The sequence below is a fragment of the Schistocerca serialis genome, chromosome 7 (assembly GCF_023864345.2).
Source record: "Schistocerca serialis cubense isolate TAMUIC-IGC-003099 chromosome 7, iqSchSeri2.2, whole genome shotgun sequence".
In the NCBI taxonomy this organism is placed as follows: Eukaryota; Metazoa; Arthropoda; class Insecta; order Orthoptera; family Acrididae; genus Schistocerca; species Schistocerca serialis.
In genome coordinates this window covers 293,679,296-293,701,041 of record NC_064644.1, presented here as the reverse complement: position 1 = coordinate 293,701,041, position 21,746 = coordinate 293,679,296, and the positions used below count along the sequence as shown (strand labels likewise).

The following is a 21,746-nucleotide window of genomic DNA, read 5'->3' as shown; positions in this document are numbered from 1 at the left end:
CAGCAAAAAGGCGGAATTACTGCAGCGTGGGTGACCTTTCTGCTTCTTGTTTGAGCCATGGTTCTGTTGGAGCGTACTGATAAGAGCAAGTGCTTAAGCATATCAAGCATAGGCCAAGCACATGTACGAGAGGCGCCCAATAAATAATGCAATACCTTTTTTGTCGGCCAAACTCAGTTGAAAAAATGCGGAATTTGCTGTGGGACATCGTCGAATACACCCGCTTCAGCTCCCATTGATTCAGAAGTGCCGATAGGTGGCTGCGCTATACGTAGCCTTCAAAATGGTGCCTGTAATGGTGGTGCGTTCCAAGCAGAGAGCTGTCATGGAGTGTCTTTCAGCGGAAAACCAGTGCATCACAGATATTCATGGGCTCTTGCAGAGTGTCTGTGGAGACCTGGTAGCGAACAACAGCACGGTGAGTTGTTGTGCGAGGCGTGTGTCATCACCGAAACAAGGTCGTGCAACCCTGTCCGACCTCCTGTGTGCTGGCCGGCCGCACACAGCTGTGACTCCTGCAGTGTTGGAACGTGCGGACACTCTCATTCCAGGTGATCGACGGATCACAATCAAACCCCTGCTGCTCAGCTGGGCGTCTTTGCTGGTAGTGCTGACACGCTCATCCACCAGTTGGGATACTCAAAGGTGGATGCTCACTGGGTTCCTCACTGCCTAACATAAGACAACAAACAGCAATGAAGGACCATCTATGCGGAATTGCTTGCACGTTACGAGACTGATCGTCGAAATTTTTGTCGAACATCGTCAGAGGCGATAAAACATGGGTTCTCCACATCGAACCGGAAAGAAAACAACAACGCATGGAGTATATTCAAAGATGCTACTCCAGGCGGGTGTAGAATTAATATGCGCAGCAGAGAATAATAAACGCCAAAATGAAGATTTGGCCTTGTCTGACTACCCCCTGAAGCAGATCTTAGGATCTCTTTATTCTATAAATTACAATCTAAACATGAATGATGAAGGCAACTAGTACTACTAAATCATAAAGTTATTACTGCTTATACATTTATTGTAGATTACAAAAACCTTTATATTGCATAGTTTACATTTACAAAGTAAAATTACTAATCAATTGCCCAACTCTGCACCTTATTATGACTTTGCGGTCTAATATCAATAACGCGACTGACATCATGTACGTACCAAACACTACAATACACTACTATCAAAAATGATCTACGGTGGTGTGGAACCACAGTAGAAACTAACGTGATCACAGCTGTTGAGCTTTTACAGGCCTAACAAGCCGAAGCAATTTGCAATATCACCGTATGTACTGCGTCCAGTGCGTCGAAGTGATGGTTCTCGTACTCGTCTGCGACGAGAGAAGAACTACAGCCACAGATAAACTCTTTCAAACACTAGGACGGCAGAAGGCGTACTCTAATACTGTCTTCTCCTCTCTGTGTTCTACAAACGAGCCACAAGGACGGAGTTCAGGTAACGTCTCAACGTAAGTATAGGCAGAGGAAGTGCTCTCAATTACTGAACGCTGCGTACTCAACGACGACTTCCAACCCAGATGTGAAGTCCAGAATCGTATAGGTTTGCAACAGTACACAGCCTAACTGTTCTAGCTATAAACTCTCCTGAGAGCAAAGACAGCAAGTCCGTCTGTACCAACAAAGGTTATATCGAGCGACCGTCACAAACGGGCGCTCACAACGGAAGACCTCGTCTCTCCACCGCTGGTCTCCCAGCAAGGGTCAGCTCCCCACCATCGTAATTACGAAACGAATCATAATTCCCGAAACCACGGAACATTCTCCCTCTCTATAGATTCTTACGAGCGCCTACCAACCATATTTCAGTCTTTTGTCGTCCAGCGCGGAATGTTTGCGAGGAAATACCTATACTCGTACAATGGTACGCATCTGAGCAAAAATCGTTGGAAATAACCCAGCCTGCGTGGTTCCCGAGGTGCCGCTTCTTCGTTCCTCTCACCTCCGCCCAAGATTTGCAAAGTTCGGCACTATTATCCGGTTATCCTTCCGGCCCTACTACAATAGCGGCCGATAGCGGACGGTCGCCCTTGTATTGTGTCTTCGCTTTCAGGCGTCAGGACGTCCGTCTAGCTACTTCCTGTGTTTAAGCAGGATCAACACACCTGTGTGGGCCTTCCATCCAGGGTTTGAGTTCCGCCTGCCGTTTCATCTCCACTGGCGTTCCAACCTCTGCTAGTATAAGCAATCATACACCGTTCTCATAATAAAGACACTCCGTCACATTTCATGCAATAAGCGTTAACAACAATTTAGAAGGCGTACGTGACAATGTCAGTCTTCTTTATGTATTCATATACAGGGTGTTACAAAAAGGTACGGCCAAACTTTCAGGAAACATTCCTCACACACAAATAAAGAAAAGATGTTATGTGGACATGTGTCCGGAAACTCTTAATTTCCATGTTAGAGCTCATTTTAGTTTCGTCCACTTACGCTCAATGGAGCACGTTATCATGATTTCATACGGGATACTCTACCTGTGCTGCTAGAACATGTGCCTTTACAAGTACGACACAACATGTGGTTCATGCACGATGGAGCTCCTGCACATTTCAGTCGAAGTGTTCGTATGCTTCTCAACAACAGATTCGGTGACCGATGGACTGGTAGAGGCGGACCGATTCCATGGCCTCCACGTTCTCCTGACCTCAACCCTCTTGACTTGCATTTATGGGGGCTCTTGTCTACGCAACCCCGATACCAAATGTAGAGACTCTTCGTGCTTGTATTGTGGACGGCTGTGATACAATACGCCATTCTCCAGGGCTGCATAAGCGCATCAAGGATTCCATGTATCCTCGCTAACGGAGGACATTTTGAACATTTCCTGTAACAAAGTGTTTGAAGTCACGCTGGTACGTTCTGTTGCTGTGTGTTTCCATTCCATGATTAATGCGATTTGAAGAGAAGTAATAAAATGAGCTCTAACATGGAAAGTAAGCGTTTCCGGACACATGTCCACATAACATATTTTCTTTCTTTGTGTGTGAGGAATGTTTCCTGAAAGTTTGGTCGTACCTTTTTGTAACACCCTGTATACGATGTACAGCCTATCAAATGATACCTAATTGTGTTTGTAGATCATGGCAAAGTATGTGGATGGGTGCTTGTAGGTGGGAAATTATAGCCACCTTACAATATCACACCATCAGCCGGTAAAGTCCTGGAGACGGTCTTCTGGGACTCTGAACAGGTTATTCCGTTTGATGTCCCCCCTCATCGTGCAATGATCAACTCTGAAGTGTACTGTGCTGCTCCTAGGAAGTTAAAGAACCGACTTCAGCGTGTTCGTCGCCACAAAAATGCAAACGAACTTCTCCATGACACTACAATGCGTCACACAAACCTGTGCACCCGAGAGGTGTTCACAAAACTTCATTAGACTGTTCTTCCTCATCCACCCTACAGCCCGGATCTCGCACCTTCCGACTTCCATTTGTTTGGTGCAATGAAGGATGCACTCCATGGGAAGTAGTACGTGATGATGGAGAGGTTATTGATGCAACATGACGTCTCCGTCGTCGACCATGCAGGCATACAAGTCCTCCCAATAAGGTGACGAAAGGCAGTCGTATTGAATGGAGATTAAGCTGAAAAATAGGGTTTTGTAGTCAAATAAAAATGTCAGGTGGCTAGGGCTTCCCGTCGTGTAGACCGTTCGCCGGGTGAAAGTCTTTCGATGTGACTCCACTTCGGCGACTTGCGCGTCGATGGGGATGAAATGATGATGATGAGGACAACACAACTCCCAGTCCCTGAGCGGAGAATATCTCCGACCCAGCCCGGAATCGAACCTGGGCCCTTAGGATCGACATTCTGTCGCGCTGACCACTCAGCTACCGGGGGCGGACTTTGTAGTCAAAAGAAATGGAAATAATATGATTTATTGGAACCCTGGATAAAACTAGCTTGCTTTCACAAAAAACTGTTACATTACTTACTGAATGTCCATAGTAAGTACTCCTCATTTCTAGCCAAAGGTATTGCAGTCCACCAGCAACCAGCTCCGACGTGGGACCTACTAACATCTATGAGTCTACATGGATCAACCAGTCTCCTCCTCTGCCCTGCTGATCACCCTCAGACCAATGCTGCTGGCTAAGTGCTCTCCAACAGACGGGGCACCTGGTGGCCTACAGCTTCAGGCCAGAGCGGTGCAGTCGCTCAGCCGCCTTCGCTTGAGCGGGCAAACTTCTCGATGCGTCCCTCAGCTCGTGTGGGCAGACACCGCTGGCGCTGTGAGCCATCTCATCCACGTTTAGGCCACAGCACGATCCTGGCGCCTCAGCGAGTCCCGTCTTGTACAGTTGGACAGTGTCTAGTCTGCATTGTGGGCCACCTCCCACTGTCGTGGTCAGTTGCCGTCATCAACCCACGGCCTTATGACCCTGCTTGCCGTCAGGCAGCTTTCTTATGGCTATATCTCTTCGCAAGCTGCTTATCGTTTATGTACAGGAGACATTGGCCTCTCCGCGTGTCATCACAACTGTTGCAACTGACGAACAATAAATGAATGTGTAAAGAATGATGTTGTCATGCTACCCCCCCCCTCCCCCCTTCCCCCCTCCCCCCCCCCCCCCCCCAGGGTGGTGAACTGTGAATTACTGGCTTCTTGAACCCTGCTAACCCAGTTCCATCAACGCCCATAGGAGGTCACTACGACCTCTGTCACACCTCTTGGTTCTCTGAAAATGGAAATACATTACATTTTTAGATAAAACTCTGTATTCAGTTCTGTACAACAAATAGTTGTCCCAACAAATGCTGTACCACATGAGCAGGAGTCACTAAACGGCGTAGAATGCTCCAAAGTCTTTGGTGTACATACTGACGAAAACTAGAGGTGGAAGAAAAATATGACCGAATTCTCAAACAATGAAATGAATCTACTGTTGCTCTTCATACAATTATTTGTTTTGGAAACAAATGAATCAATATATTTTACATATTTCCACTCAATAATGTCTTATGGACTAATTTTCTACGGTCACTCATCACTTTGAAAGAAATAACTGATTGCATAGAAGCGAGCAGCAAAACTAATATGTGGTGTTTACACGCAGTTATCTTGGAGGTACCTCTTCAATGAGTTGGGCATTTGAAATGCACCTTACAAGATATATGTCAATTAAATTCGTCATAAATAATCCGTCACAATTTGAGAACAATGGCTATGTCTGTACTACAACAATGATAGAAGAATGACCTTTACTACCTATTACTAAAGCTGTCATTAGCTCCGAAAGGAGTTCAGTATGCGTCAGCAAGAATTTTTGATCATTTATCCAATAACATAAAATGATTAACAGGTATCAAAGCATGTTTAAAATCTAATCTGGAATATTTCCTTTTAGACAACCACATCTATTTCATGGACGAATTTTTCTTTAATGAAGGATAGCCTATAATCTTATTCATGCTACAAAACATTAATCTTTCATTTTCTATCCGTATGACACTAGATATACACAAGTGAAGTTTGAAGAATTGGTTATACACTCCTGGAAATTGAAATAAGAACACCGTGAATTCATTGTCCCAGGAAGGGGAAACTTTATTGACACATTCCTGGGGTCAGATACATCACATGATCACACTGACAGAACCACAGGCACATAGACACAGGCAACAGAGCATGCACAATGTCGGCACTAGTACAGTGTATATCCACCTTTCGCAGCAATGCAGGCTGCTATTCTCCCATGGAGACGATCGTAGAGATGCTGGATGTAGTCCTGTGGAACGGCTTGCCATGCCATTTCCACCTGGCGCCTCAGTTGGACCAGCGTTCATGCTGGACGTGCAGACCGCGTGAGACGACGCTTCATCCAGTCCCAAACATGCTCAATGGGGGACAGATCCGGAGATCTTACTGGCCAGGGTAGTTGACTTACACCTTCTAGAGCACGTTGGGTGGCACGGGATACATGCGGACGTGCATTGTCCTGTTCGAACAGCAAGTTCCCTTGCCGGTCTAGGAATGGTAGAACGATGGGTTCGATGACGGTTTGGATGTGCCGTGCACTATTCAGTGTCCCCTCGACGATCACCAGTGGTGTACGGCCAGTGTAGGAGATCGCTCCCCACACCATGATGCCGAGTGTTGGCCCTGTGTGCCTCGGTCGTATGCAGTCCTGATTGTGGCGCTCACCTGCACGGCGCCAAACACGCATACGACCATCATTGGCACCAAGGCAGAAGCGACTCTCATCGCTGAAGACGACACGTCTCCATTCGTCCCTCCATTCACGCCTGTCGCGACACCACTGGAGGCGGGCTGCACGATGTTGGGGCGTGAGCGGAAGACGGCCTAACGGTGTGCGGGACCGTAGCCCAGCTTCATGGAGACGGTTGCGAATGGTCCTCGCCGATACCCCAGGAGCAACAGTGTCCCTACTTTGCTGGGAAGTGGCGGTGCGGTCCCCTACGGCACTGCGTAGGGTCCTGCGGTCTTGGCGTGCATCCGTGCGTCGCTGCGGTCCGGTCCCAGGTCGACGGGCACGTGCACCTTCCGCCGACCACTGGCGACAACATCGATGTACTGTGGAGACCTCACGCCCCACGTGTTGAGCAATTCGGCGGTACGTCCACCCGGCCTCCCGCATGCCCACTATACGCCCTCGCTCAAAGTCCGTCAACTGCACATACGGTTCACGTCCACGCTGTCGCGGCATGCTACCAGTGTTAAAGACTGCGATGGAGCTCCGTATGCCACGGCAAACTGGCTGACACTGACGGCGGCGGTGCACAAATGCTGCGCAGCTAGCGCCATTCGACGGCCAACACCGCGGTTCCTGGTGTGTCCGCTGTGCCGTGCGTGTGATCATTGCTTGTACAGCCCTCTCGCAGTGTCCGGAGCAAGTATGGTGGGTCTGACACACCGGTGTCAATGTGTTCTTTTTTCCATTTCCAGGAGTGTAGATGCAAGCCAGAGGCAAACCGCTCTTGGCTGAAATGTTCGTATGACACTGCAGAAACATGGTTCTGTACTTTTCCATATGAATTTCTAAGTGGCAGATCGGCGGTATCAAGCAGCCGGTGAACAATAATGGAATAAAACTGTTAAACAGCGAGTACTGAAACTCATATGTAGCATTCACATCTAGATCAATCTGTCTGGATGCGTTTAGTTGGCGATGTCGTGTCTAGTGTAAAAGGAATTTATCAGATATCACCAAGTGTTAATAACAGTCCTAAGACTTACCTCAACTGATTAAAATGCAGCGTTAGAATGTGTGTGTATAAAATATGATGACATGGAAATAGGAGAAGTTCAGAGAGTAAAATTCTTGGGATTACAACTTGATAATAAGTTCAGTTGGAAGCAACATACTAACGAACTGCTAAAGTGCCTAAACAAGTCTGTGTTTGCAATGCGTTTGATGTCAGACATAGGAGATAAAAATACAAAAAAATGACACATTTTGTTTATTTTCACTCCATTATGTCACATAGTATCATATTTTGGGGTAACCACAAACCGAGAAAAATTTTTTAAAGTACAGAAGCGTATAATAAGAGTAATGTGTAGTGTAAATCCATAACATCATGTCTAAACCAATACAAAGAATTGGGCATACTAACCACAGCTTCTCAGTATATTTATTCCTTAATGAAGTTGGCTGTAAATAATACATCTCTTTTTCCAACTAACTGCTTAGTACACAGTATCAATACTACAAATAAGAACAATATGCATAAAGATTTAAAATCACTTACTCTTGCCCAGAAGGGAGTCCAGTATTCAGCAACACATATTTTCAATAAGTTACCAGCGACCATTAATAGATTAGTTTCAGACAAGGCACAGTTTAAACATAATTTAAAAGAATTTTTGGTGGTCAACTCCTTCTATTCCATCCATGAAATTCTCAACAAGTGCGGTAGACCATTTTAATGAAAATTTATTATACTTTAATTTTTTACAATACTTGGTTGTAACAGCCAAGTAACTACCTACTGTGTGAATGGTTGTATGGAAAGCAGATGTAAGTCTTAAGTCTGTAAATAATGGAAGTTTAATTTTAAATCTTGTACATAATTTGACTCTTCTTAACTGAGGATCATTCAAATGAATAACTTACTTTGATTTTTGACAATATTTGGTTGTAATAGCCTAGTAACTAGCTACTGTGCGAATGATGGATTTAATGAAAGCAGATGTAAGTATTAAACCTGTAAACATTAGAAGTTTAATTTTAATTCATGTACTTAATTTTACTGTTTATTGATCATTGATCATTGAAATTAATGAAACTCAAATTTTTCGAATTACATTTTTGTAATGTGTTTATCTGACATGTTCCACACTCAGAAGGATCCCACCTTTTGTGGGTCTATGGAATGAATAATTAATCTAATCTAACAAAATTTAAAGAGCTGACACTACAGCAGTGAATCAATTCATTTCAGATGTCTTGATATAAATGATACAGTATCGATACGGAGCAACTGGACTGGACTAGGAATTTACTAACTTTCCTTTCAAGACCAAAAAAACTACAAAATAACGGAGGGACTCCACTAATTGTACAATCAGACAGCAGTGAATTTTGGAACAATTTCTCAAGCACACGTAAAGCAGTCACCAGCTAGATGATTTGTTTGGTGTTTGATGTTTGTGTCTGTGCCACAGATCTAATTTACCGTTATCCATTCAGCTGATCATGAGTGGATCTACAATTTAACGAAGATTGCTAATTAGGATGGTGTTTGTTAATTCTTCACATTCAAAAAATTTAGGAGGAGTGAATCACATATCACCTTCGAGGAAATAGGAAGTATGTGCTTCTTGCAGGGTGCTTAAAAAACGACAGTATTAAAAGTGAAGTTTAGACTGAATTTTACACAATATTGACTTATAAGGTTGGGGAGATGGTCATGGGTAGATTCCGGTTACACGACACGCAGACGGACCGAGTGATGAATTGGTAATTGCAGCATTTCTTCGCAGTGTCAGTGGATGCAAAGTGATCTGAAGGAGACTTTAAGTCCATATATACTCTCTGACACGCACACATCAGACGTTGGAACTGATTTTCAACGGCGTAGAACCGGTATTTTGGCTTTAGCTCATTAATTTACTATACAGTCCATTAATTTACTACATACTATTTGCCAGATTTTTTTTTAAAAATAACGTTTTAGCCTTACTAGTTCGTGAGAACTTTTCATGAACACTGTGCTAACGACATATCAACATTACTGTAACCAGAAACTGAACTACTGTATTTATAAACATGCGCCTTTACGATTGCTTTCATGTGTGTGGAAGTGGCAATGGTTACCTGTTCGGGTTTCGACGGCGACTTCTGCCCCGTTTTGGTGAAAATGTCGACGGAGCCGTCGTCTGGAACGTAACCGAAGAAAGACATGTCGAGCTTCCTGGGTTGTGGTCTGTTCTCTCCTAGTCCGGGAATCCAGCCAGCCATATTTACTCACTCTGAAACACGCAGACAGGGACAAGGAACTGTTAATGGTTGTGTGTTCACTTACATACAAGGTGGTACGGGTACAAGTGCAGATATTTTTATTGGTGACTGACGACGGTGTACTCAACAACATTACATCATTATTTACTTTATTTGCAGTCTAATAACTACAGCTATTAAACATATTATATTTTTAGTTTGGTTAGTACTTCCAAGTACATGTCGCAAGAGCAAGCCATTAGTGCGTATTTCCCTTGGGCAGTACGTCAAGTGCTGAAGTGTGGACGACAAACGGTTAGTCTATACTGACAGGCGCAGTTCACTCAGTGATCAGTTACGATTGTGCAGGAAACATCACGTAGTAAATTATGTGAGGTGTTTGTGGGAAGACTGTTGGAATCATAAAAAGCACGAACACAGTGAAATGGGTGCATATTGAGGTAGTAGCGGCCACAATATCGGCGCGTATGCCCTCAACACCGTGTGCAAACCACCCACAAAAAATGTAAAGTGTGGGCTTAAATTTATGGGGAGAACAGAAATTAAAAAACAAGCCTTATAAAACTGAACAAAAAATTCTTTCCTGTGAAATAAAAACAAAACAATAGCAAAAAAAAAAAAGAAATTAAAAAGGTAGCCTGTTCGAAATTCAACATCTTTGCACATTTATGAAAACAGAATCTTCAGCTATTTAGCAATCAGTAGCGAGTTCGTTCACCCAGTGCATAGTAACAAGCCTGGCTCTTCCTTGACATGCTGTCCAGAAGGTGAATAAGACATTGCTGCTAAAGCCTGTTCCATGTCCAAATGGTCCCAAGCACATCCAATCGCATTCAGTGAGCAGATACAGCAAGCCATTTCAATTGGCTGAGTGCTTGGTTAGTTGACTGGTTTGGGGTTAAGGCACTAAACAGCGAGGTCATCAGTCCCTCAGTCAAGAGGTAGTACAACTGGAGTCATTGACATCAGCAAAAGTGTAAACGGATGATGAAAGTAGTAGATGGTGTAAAATCGCGGAACTGAAGGCAATACTAAAACCATAACTATTAAATAAATTATGGGGAAGTAAAAATACATTGATCGGATCTGTATGTAGCCATAAGCAGATGATGGCTCTCCCACGGGGTATCGAAAGTTGATTCCTGTCTCCTGAAGAAACATGTTCACGAGGTGGATAAGGTGTGTCCATGTATTATTTTCTCGAAAAGACGAATCCATCAACGAAATATTGATTGTAGGGATGGAGAATGGGTTGGAGAGTCTCATCTCAGTTTTAAACTGGCCTCAAATTACCCTCGATAGCGAGAGAAAAGCTTTCGACATCGTTACATGATACCGGCCCTAAATGTGACTGACCCATCTCCGTGCTAAACCTGTGTCACTGCATGCCTGAAACGTGCATTCATGGTGCCGTTGATGGTGCCGCCTCCACACTCTTCTACAATCTGCAGGCTTGAGACAAATGCTACACTCTTCGGCCTAGAGAACCGACTCCATTGATATACACTCCTGGAAATTGAAATAAGAACACCGTGAATTCATTGTCCCAGGAAGGGGAAACTTTATTGACACATTCCTGGGGTCAGATACATCACATGATCACACTGACAGAACCACAGGCACATAGACACAGGCAACAGAGCATGCACAATGTCGGCACTAGTACAGTGTATATCACCCTTTCGCAGCAATGCAGGCTGCTATTCTCCCATGGAGACGATCGTAGAGATGCTGGATGTAGTCCTGTGGAACGGCTTGCCATGCCATTTCCACCTGGCGCCTCAGTTGGACCAGCGTTCGTGCTGGACGTGCAGACCGCGTGAGACGACGCTTCATCCAGTCCCAAACATGCTCAATGGGGGACAGATCCGGAGATCTTGCTGGCCAGGGTAGTTAACTTACACCTTCTAGAGCATGTTGGGTGGCACGGGATACATGCGGACGTGCATTGTCCTGTTGGAACAGCAAGTTCCCTTGCCGGTCTAAGAATGGTAGAACGATGGGTTCGATGACGGTTTGGATGTACCGTGCACTATTCAGTGTCCCCTCGACGATCACCAGTGGTGTACGGCCAGTGTAGGAGATCGCTCCCCACACCATGATGCCGGGTGTTGGCCCTGTGTGCCTCGGTCGTATGCAGTCCTGATTGTGGCGCCCACCTGCACGGCGCCAAACACGCATACGACCATCATTGGCACCAAGGCAGAAGCGACTCTCACCGCTGAAGACGACACGTCTCCATTCGTCCCTCCATTCACGCCTGTCGCGACACCACTGGAGGCGGGCTGCACGATGTTGGGGCGTGAGCGGAAGACGGCCTAACGGTGTGCGGGACCGTAGCCCAGCTTCATGGAGACGGTTGCGAATGGTCCTAGCCGATACCCCAGGAGCAACAGTGTCCCTAATTAGCTGGGAAGTGGCGGTGTGGTCCCCTACGGCACTGCGTAGGATCCTACGGTCTTGGCGTGCATCCGTGCGTCGCTGCGGTCCGGTCCCAGGTCGACGGGCACGTGCACCTTCCGCCGACCACTGGCGACAACATCGATGTACTGTGGAGACCTCACGCCCCACGTGTTGAGCAATTCGGCGGTACGTCCACCCGGCCTCCCGCATGCCCACTATACGCCCTCGCTCAAAGTCCGTCAACTGCACATACGGTTCACGTCCACGCTGTCGCGGCATGCTACCAGTGTTAAAGACTGCGATGGAGCTCCGTATGCCACGGCAAAGTGGCTGACACTGACGGCGGCGGTGCACAAATGCTGCACAGCTAGCGCCATTCGACGGCCAACACCGCGGTTCCTGGTGTGTCCGTTGTGCCGTGCGTGTGATCATTGCTTGTACAACCCTCTCGCAGTGTCCGGAGCAAGTATGGTGGGTCTGACACACCGGTGTCAATGTGTTCTTTTTTCCATTTCCAGGAGTGTAGATTGCACTCCAGGTATTCCCTTGCCCAACTTCTTCACGCACCAATCAAAACACATGTACTACTTGTAGGGTCATATTTCATAATCTAGTACCCTCAGCATGACCTGATTTAATTGGACAAAATTCCATTACTCTTATTTCAATTTCGTTGGCGTGGACCTAATACCCACTTTCAAAGACATTATCGACTGCGTTCAACTGATCTTCCGAGTCGTTTGCCGTCTCTGATAGAATTCCAATGTCATCGGCAAGCTTCGAAATTTACATTTCTCCTCCAAAACGTTAATTCCCTTGTCATGTTTCTCCTTGGTTTCCCTTACATCTTGTTCCATGTACACATTAGATGGCCTCAGGGCTGCCTCATTCAGCACTCAACTACTGCTTCACTTTCATGTCCTAAGGTTCTTATAATTGCAGTCTCCTTTTTGTACAAGTAGTAAACAGAATTTCAAAGTGTGTATTCTGGTTAACACTGTCAAAAGCTTTTCCTAAATGTGCAGATACCATGAACGTAGATCTGCCTTTCTTTACCTATTTTGTACGATCAGTCTTTGGGTCGGTGTTACCTAGGCTGTTCCTACATTTCTCCAGAACCCAAATTGATGTTAATGTCGGTTTCTTCCAATTTTTCCATTCTTCTGTAAATAAGTGTTGAAACCAAGTCATTAAACTGATGGTTTCGTAGTATCCACACCTATCATCTACTGTCTGGTATGGAATAGAAATTATTACACTAATCTTGAAGTCTGAGGATATTTAGCATGTCTCAAACATGCCCCAGGGGGTGTCTGGCTGTCCCGAAGATCTCTTACAATGTGTGTATTCAAAATATCCAATCAAGGGATATCATTGATACTTAAAGAATCACTGTGCGTAGATGTGTGGGTGGGTGGGGGATGGTCGGGTGGGGGGTAGCTGTCATCCTATGCTTTTCGCAGGGTACGCTCTTCTTCAGTCCATTCGATCGTACTGTGGCGCACCAGGGTAAAAATACTGCTCTGCAGCGCTGTTTTGTCGCCGGGCTGCTGCAGACTTGGCCCGCCGTGTTTATTTGTTGCAGAGGAGAGCGGCAGCTCCACAAAGGCAGAAGCGCGCTGTTTGTGTGTTGGTGTTCGCTGTGCCAGATTGTCATCAGTCGCGGCCAACGCAGCCGCCGCCACTGTTTTCCACCAGTCTGAGCTGAAATCCAAATCAAATCAAACGCTTTCGTCGGCATTTCTACGAGGCACGCTATGATTTTGGTTTGTTTGACGACACGTCGGCGTTGACGGCGTTAGAGGAGCTCCTATTCTGCTGGACTGAGGTTGGGATAGTCGTCTAAGACTGGAAGCGTCCAATTGGTAATCGACTGAAGATGTTCAAGTAGCAGAAAATTCAGCTAAATAACTGTCGTGTGGCTCCTTGTATCCTTTTGACTTGGTGCTACTTCAACAGCTTGCGTGTCTATTTTTTGTTTATTTATTCAAACAGCTTTTCAATGGACGTCACGACAGTGGGTGGACTCCATCCTAGCTCTTTCAATCACAGAAAAATCTGAGTTGGGCGTAATGAGTCGCATCCGAGACACCATCTTAGCATTCGGCAACGCTAACAACTGTATCATTGTTATTTCACAGTGTGCAGTCACTTTAATCTGACTGCCTGTCAGAGCCTGAGTAAGCACCTTTCGCAACGTGGACCGCTGCGAGACGTACCGGAAGAGAATCAATGAGGTACTGGCAGCGATGTGGAGCCATGTCGATTCCAGGGCCGTGGCCAACTGCGCTAGGTTCCTCGGTTGAGGATTTATGGCGCGAACAGCCTGATCGAGGTGGTCCCTCGGAGTCTCGATTGGACTCTGGTGGCCAGGGGAGTACGGTAAATTCATACTGCCGCTCTTCAAGCCACGAACGCACATTGCGAGCTGTGTGACACTTTGTATTGTCCTGCTGGTAGATGCCAATGTGTTGAGGAAAAACAAACTGCATAGGGTGAACGTGGTCCTCAAGGATAGATGCATAGTTATATTGATCTACTGTGCCTTCCAGAATGACGAGATCACCCAGGGCGTGCCACGAAAACATGTCCCCGGACCATAAAGGGTGTGGTAGATAAGTAATGAGACTCAGTCTAGAAAAACAAATTTATTGATCCAATTTGTACAAAACGTTAATATTCTTCAAAGTACTCGCCTTGGGCGTCGACACAACGTTGCCAGCGCGATTTCCAAGCTTTATAGGCCCCACTGTAGTCCGTTTGAGTTATCCCGGTTAGTGCCTTCGTGACAGCACATTGGATGTTCGGAATATCGTCGAAACGATGACCCTTCAGGCATCTTTTGACCTTCGGAAATAGGAAGAAATCAGGAGGACTCAAGTCAGGGCTGTATGGTGGCTGTGGCAAAACTTCAACTCCAATTCGGGTCAAGTAGGAGATCACGAGGAACACTGTGTGCGCCGGAGCATTGTCGTGGTGGAGACGCCAGCGTTGAGCAAGGTCCTGTCGCTTCCGTTTGACGGCTCTGTGCAATCGCCGAAGGACTTCTTTGTAGAATTCGGCATTGACAGTCTTCCCCTGAGGGACAAACTCTTTGTGAATTAACCCCCGCTTGTCGAAAAACACAATCAGCATTGTCTTGATGCGGGACTTTGACATTCTTGCTTTCTTCGGCCGCGGGGATACCGGTGTGTGCCACTCCGAGCTCTGGGCTTTTGTCTCCGGGTCGTACTGGAATGCCCACGATTCGTCGCCTGTTACTACGTTGTCTAAAAAGTGTGGATTATTTTCCAAATCATTCAACATCTCACGGCAAACGTCCACTCGTTGTTGCTTTTGTTCGGCGGTGAGCACTCGGGGAACCAATTTTGTGCAAACTTTCCTCATCATCAAATCTTGCGTAACAATTTGGTGAACCGTAAATTTATTCACAGAGACCTCATCGGCGATCATTTTGAGACTTAAACGACGGTCGGAGTCCAGGAGTTTTTTCACTTCGGCCACCGTTTCATCCACACGACTCGTTGAAGGGCGTCCAGATCGTTCCATGTCTTCAACGGATTCCCTCCCGTTTTTAAATTCATTAAACCACCAGACCACTTGAGCTCCTGATAGGGAGTCTTCTTTGTAGGCCTCCGTAATCATAGCAAAAGTTTCCGAAGCAGTTTTGCCCAAGCGAAAGCAAAATTTGATTGCATACCGCTGTTCTATCGAGCGATCCATCTTCAGCGTTTTCACAAGTGTCACGGGCACACAAACAACGTAATACGCGAAGCTCGACCCTCACTGCACCAGAGCTCCGACGCGACTGCGAACCGGTTCTATTGTTAGCTCAGATCCCCCACCACGTGACGTACAGGTGGAGACCGCTCTGCGAGCGACTGGGGCGCCGCGCGGCGGCCAGTCTCATTACTTATCTACCACACCCTGTAACGCTCCCTCCTGATTGCAAGCTCTGTCTTTTCAGATGTTCCACGCCGTAAACGTCAACAGCTATTTGTCATCTGAAAAGGCCACCTGTCGCCACTAAGTGGAATTCCAGACGCAGTACCGGCGTGCAAATTCCAGCCTTCGTCACCGATGAACAGCAGTCAGGATGGGAGCATGAACCAGATGCTTGCTGCGGAAGTGCACACACAGCAATGTTCGATGAACTGTCATTGAGGAGACATTGTTGGTAGCCCATTGGATAAAGTGTCAGCTGCTCAACAGTTGCATGTCCATTCGCCCGTACAAATTTCCGCATCCGTCGTTCACCCCCATCATCTATCGCCTGTCGTGCACCACATTTGCCATTTTCGCATGCCTGGTAAACTTTAACCACAGATGCAAGTGGAACAGTTTACAAACTTAGCTGTTTCGGAAATGCTTCCACACTTGCCCCGAAAGTCATTGATCATACCCATTTGGACGTCACATAAATTGCTCCGTTTCTGTCTTACGACAAGTACTGCACTGTATTCTGTGTGTCCCATACGTGCTCTATACACTCATGCTCATAAATTAAGGATAATTGCAGAATGTGGTGCCACACAACGTGGACGGAAAGTCATCGAGTACAACAGAAGTAATATCTGGCGTTCCCCAAAGAAGTGCTATAGGCCCTCTATTGTTCCTGATCTATATTATCGATGTAGGAGACAAAATCAGCAGCCGTCTTAGATTGTTTGTAGATGACGCTGTCATTTACCGTCTTGTAAAGTCATCAGATGACCAAAACGAATTGCAAAATGATTTAGGTAAGATATCTTAAAGTGGCAGTTGACGCTGAATAAAGAAAAGTGTGACGTTATTCACATGAGTACTAAAAGAAATCCGTTAAATTTCGATTACGCGACAAGTCACACAAATATGAAGGCTGTAAATTCAGCCAAATACTTAGGGATTACAATTACAAACACCCTAAATTGGAACGATAGTCCGGCCGCTGTCGCCGAGCGGTTCTAGGCCCTTCAGTCCGGAACCACGCTGCTGCTACGGTCGCAGGTTCGAATCCTGCCTCAGGCATGGCTGTGTGTGATGACCTCAGATGCTCAGTCCCATAGTGGTTAGAGCCATTTTTTTGGAACAATCACATAGATAATGTTGTGCGTAGAGCCAACCAAAGACTGCGATTCATTGGCAGAACACTTAGTAACTGCAACAGATCTACTAAAGAGACTGCCTTCACCACGCTTGTCCACCCTATTCTGGAGTATTGCTGTGCGGTGTGGGATCCGCTTCAGAAGGGACTAACGGATGACATCGAAAAAGAAGAAGGGGAGCTCGTTTCGTATTATCGTGAAGTAGGGGAAATAATGTAACAGACATGAAACGTGAACTGGAGTGGCAATCATTAAAACAAAGGCGTTTTTCGTTGCAACAGGATCTCCTCATGATATTTTAATCACCAGTTTTCTCCTCCGATTTCGAAAACATTCTGTTGGCATCTACCTTCATAGGGAGAAATTATCATCACGATAAAATAAGATAAATCAGGGCTCGCACAGAAAAACTTAGTGCTCGTTTTTCCCGCGCGGCATTCGAGAGTGGAACGGTGGAGAGACAGCCTGAAGGTGGTTCATTGAACCCTCTGCCAGGCACTTTATTGTGAGAAGCAGCTTAATCACGTAGATGTAGATGTAGACTTCGCAAGCAAATTAATCCTGACTGACGAACTCACCTTTCATCCTTTAGAAAGAGTCAACTGACACAACACATGCACATGGACACGCAGCTGTCGAATACTATTGTGAATGCAGGAACTCGGCGCTACTGTTAATCCAGCCCAAACATCCACGGTAGCAGAAAACTATTTACCTGCTATCATGTCTGATTTACATGCATGAAAAGTAACACTTGTTTGACATCATCATAACAAAAACGAGTCAACATAGTGGTAGATAACATTTATTAAGAGTATGTTGCAAAACTGTAGTACAGTTTAATGCATGGCATTCGATGTTATAAACTACACTCATGCCCATAACTTAAGGATAGTGCTGATACACGGTGAAACAACGTTCTCGTGGGTGGTTTGCTGGTTTAAATCACCTCGGGGTATGACCAAGCGGTGCATTTGACCTGCGGTCGTCGCACGATGGCGCTGGCAGCATTGCACACACGCAGAGGTGTGTTGGTGCATGTCAGAGTACGGTGCAACGAGTAAGTGTGCAGGTATTTCCATACGTGCTAGTGTTGATTGTGTATTGAAAATGGCTCAAAGAACACACATTGATGGCGTTGTGAGGTGTAGAATACTAGGGCGACTGGAGGCTGGTCAAACACAGCAAGTCGTTGCACGGGCCCTCTGTGTGCCACAAAGTGTGATCTCAAGATTATGGCAACGATTCCAGCAGACAGGAAATGTATCCAGGCGCTATAGTACGGGACGTCCACAGTGTACAACACCACATGAAGACCGATATCTCACCATCAGTGCCTGCAGACGGCCACGGAATACTGCAGGTAGCCTTGCTCGGGATCCTGCCGCAGCCACTGGAACAGTTGTCTCCAGACACACAGTCTACAGACGACTGAACAGACATGGTTTATTCGCCCGGAGATCTGCAAGGTGCATTCCACTGACCCCTGGCCACAGAACAGCCCGTCAAGCCTCGTGTCAAGTACACAGTATTTGGGCATTGGAACAGTGGTCCCAGGTTATGTTCACGGACGAGTCCAGGTATAGTCTGAACAGTGATTCTCGCCGGGTTTTCATCTGGCGTGAACCAGGAACCAGATACCAACCCCTTAATGTCCTTGAAAGGGGCCTGTATGGAGGTCGTGGTTTGATGGTGTGGGGTGGGATTATGATTAGTGCACGTTCACCCCTGCATGTCTTTGACAGAGGAACTGTAACAGGTCAGATGTATCGGGACGTCATTTTGCACCAGTATGTCCGCCTTTTCAGGGGTGCAGTGGGTACCGCCTTCCTCCTGATGGATGATAACGCACGGCTCCACCGAGCTGCCATCGTGGAGGAGTACCTCGAAACGGAAGAAATCAGGCGAATGGAGTGGCCTGCCTGTTCTCCAGACCTAAACCCCACCGAGCACGTCTGGGGTGCTCTCGGTCGACGTATCGCTGCACGTCCTCAAACCCCTAGGACACTTCAGGAGCTCCGATAGGCATTAGTGCAAGAATGGGAGGCTATACCCCAGCAGCTGCTTGATCACCTGATCCAGAGTAGGTCGGCCGCAGTGACCGAGCGATTCTAGTCGCTTCAGTCTGGAACCGCGCGACTGCTACGGTGGCAGGTTCGAATCGTGCCTCGGGCATGGATGTGTGTGCTGTCCTTAGGTTGGTTAGGTTTAAGTAGTTCTAAGTTCTAGGGGACTGATGACCTAGGATGTTATGTCCCATAGTGCACAGAGCCATTTGAATTCTTTGATCCAGAGTATGCCAACCCGTTGTGTGCATGGTGATCATATCCCATATTGATGTCGGGGTACATGCGCAGGAAACAGTGGCGTTTTGTAGCACATGTGATTCGGGACGGTTTTCTCAACTTATACCCAATACCGTGGACTTACAGACCTGTGTCGTGTGTACTGCCTATGTGCCTAGGCTATTTGCGCCAGCCAGCCGGTGTGGCCGAGCGGTTCTAGGCGCTTCAGTCTGGAACCGCGCGACCGCTATGGTCGCAGGTTCGAATCCTGCCTCGGGCATGGATGTGTGTGATGTCCTTGGGTTAGTTAGGTTTAAGTAGTTCTAACTTCTAGGGGACTGATGACCTCAGAATTTAAGTCCCATAGTGCTCAGAGCCATTTAAGCCATTTATTAGCGCCAGTTTTGTGTAGTGCCACGTTGTGTGGCACCACATTCTGCAATTATCCTTAAATTATGAGCATGAGTGTAATACAATGATACCTAAATACGTTCGCTGTCTCCTAGTAGTCTATGACACCGTAGGTGTCTCTGATGATAATGTTTGTAGAAACTCTGTTACTGGCCGTAGATCTCTGTAAACACTTACCAATCAGTAACACGTACTCTTGGGATTAGGTTTAAGCTGGTTGCTGGTACTACACTGCCGCGTTGTGTAGCCGTGCGGGCTGAGGCGCTTGCCACGGTTCGCGCGGCTTCCCCCGTCGGAGTTTCGAGTCCTCCCTCGGGCATGGGTGTGTGTGTTGTCCTTATCGTAAGTTAGTTTCAGTTAGATTAAGTAGTGTGTAAGCCTAGGGACCGATGACCTCAGCAGTTTGGTCCGATAGGAACTTACCAAAAAATTTTGGTACTACACTAAACTGACTGCTGGTTCGTAACTATCTGTGTGTTTGTGGCGAATCGTGGTTTTTTTGCCTATCTGCAGAAGGATACTCTTGACTGCCAGTACAATGTGAAAGCAAAGTAGCCCACTCTACCTTCAGATGTAGGACGTACTGGAGAAAGTTTCGTGGAAGCAGGAAGAAGTCTGGGTTTTGTGATCGCCATCTGGAGGCTGCTGCAAGGGCTTGAGAGGTGCCAGGCGTGTGATTGTGCCTGTTTGGTGGCGATCTGTAACGGTATTGTTGTGTACATTTGGCCTGGTGCACAACAAACACGTACAGGAATATACACTGAAGCACCAAAGAAACTGATATAGGCATGCGTATTCAAATACAGAACGGGCAGAATACGGCGCTGCGGTCGGCAACGCCCATATAAGACAACAAGTGTCTGGCGTAGTAGTTACAATGACAGGTTACGAGATTTAAGTGAGTTTGAACGCGGTGTTACAGTCAGCGGACGAGCATCTGGACACAGCATCTCCGAGCTAGCGATGATGAGGGGATTTTCCCGTACGACAATTTCACGACTTCACCGTGAATATCAGGAATCCGGTAAAACATCAGATTTCCGGCATCTCTGCGGCCGGAAAAAGATACTACAAGAACGGAACTAACGACGACTGAAGAGAATCGATCAACGCGACGGAAGTGCAACCCTTTCGCAAATTCCTGCGAATATCATTACTGGGCCATCAGCAAGTGTCAGCGTGTGGACCATTCAACGAAACATCATCGATATGGGATTTCGGAGCCGAAGGCCCACTCATGTACACTTGATGATTGCACGACACAAAGCTTTACGCCTCTCCTGGGCCTCTCAACACCGACATTGCACTGTTGATGACTGGAAACATGTTACCTGGTCGGACGAGTCTCGTTTCAAATTGTATCGAGCGGATGGGCGTGTATGGGTATGGAGACAAGCTCATGTATCCATGGACCTTGTATGTCAGCAGGTGACTTTTCAAGCTGGTGGAGGCTCTGTAGACCTAATGGTGGGGCGTGTGCAGTTTGAGTGATATGGGACCCCTGATACGTCTAGATACGACTCCGACAGGTGACACATATGTAAGCATCCTGTCTGATCACTTGCAGCCATTCATGTGCATTGTTCATTCAGGCGGAATGCGCAGTTCCAAAAGGATAATGCAACACTCCACACTTCCATAATTGCTACAGAGTGGCTCCAGGAACACTCTTCTGAGTTTAAACACTTCCGCTAGCCACCAAACTCCCCCGACATGAACATAATGAGCATATCTGGGATGCCTTGCTTCGTGCTGTTGAGAAGAGATCTCCACCTCCTCGTACCCTTACGGATTTATGGACCGCCCTGCAGGATTCATGGGGTCAATTCCCTCCAGCACTACTTCAGACATTAGTCGAGTCACTGCCACGTCGTTTTGCGGCAGTTCTGTGTACTCGCAGGGACCCTACATGATATTAGGCAGGTGTACCAGTTTCTTTGGCTCTTCAGTGCAGTTCATTTGATTAAAGCACCTATGCCTGGGTTGCAGGTAGGATCCCCTATTTCCTTAGATGCTGAGGTGCTGTTCCATTACAGTTGGAGGGCTTCTTCAATGCTGTTCGAGTTTAGGAGGAATACCAAGTGGGTCGAGGCGTGAAAGAAA

General features: G+C 46.6%; 1 protein-coding gene across 2 annotated transcripts in view; it reads right to left on the bottom strand.

The window, feature by feature from the left end:
• Window positions 1-21,746, bottom strand: part of LOC126412381 (dihydropyrimidinase-like) — a 265,941-nt gene that overhangs the window by 125,667 nt on the left and 118,528 nt on the right. For both annotated transcript variants that reach the window (XM_050081951.1, XM_050081952.1), the window contains exon 2: window positions 9,317-9,471. In XM_050081951.1, coding sequence (XP_049937908.1) covers window positions 9,317-9,460 — 144 coding nt within the window. In that variant the 5' untranslated portion in view covers window positions 9,461-9,471. The remainder of the gene's footprint in view (window positions 1-9,316; window positions 9,472-21,746) is intronic.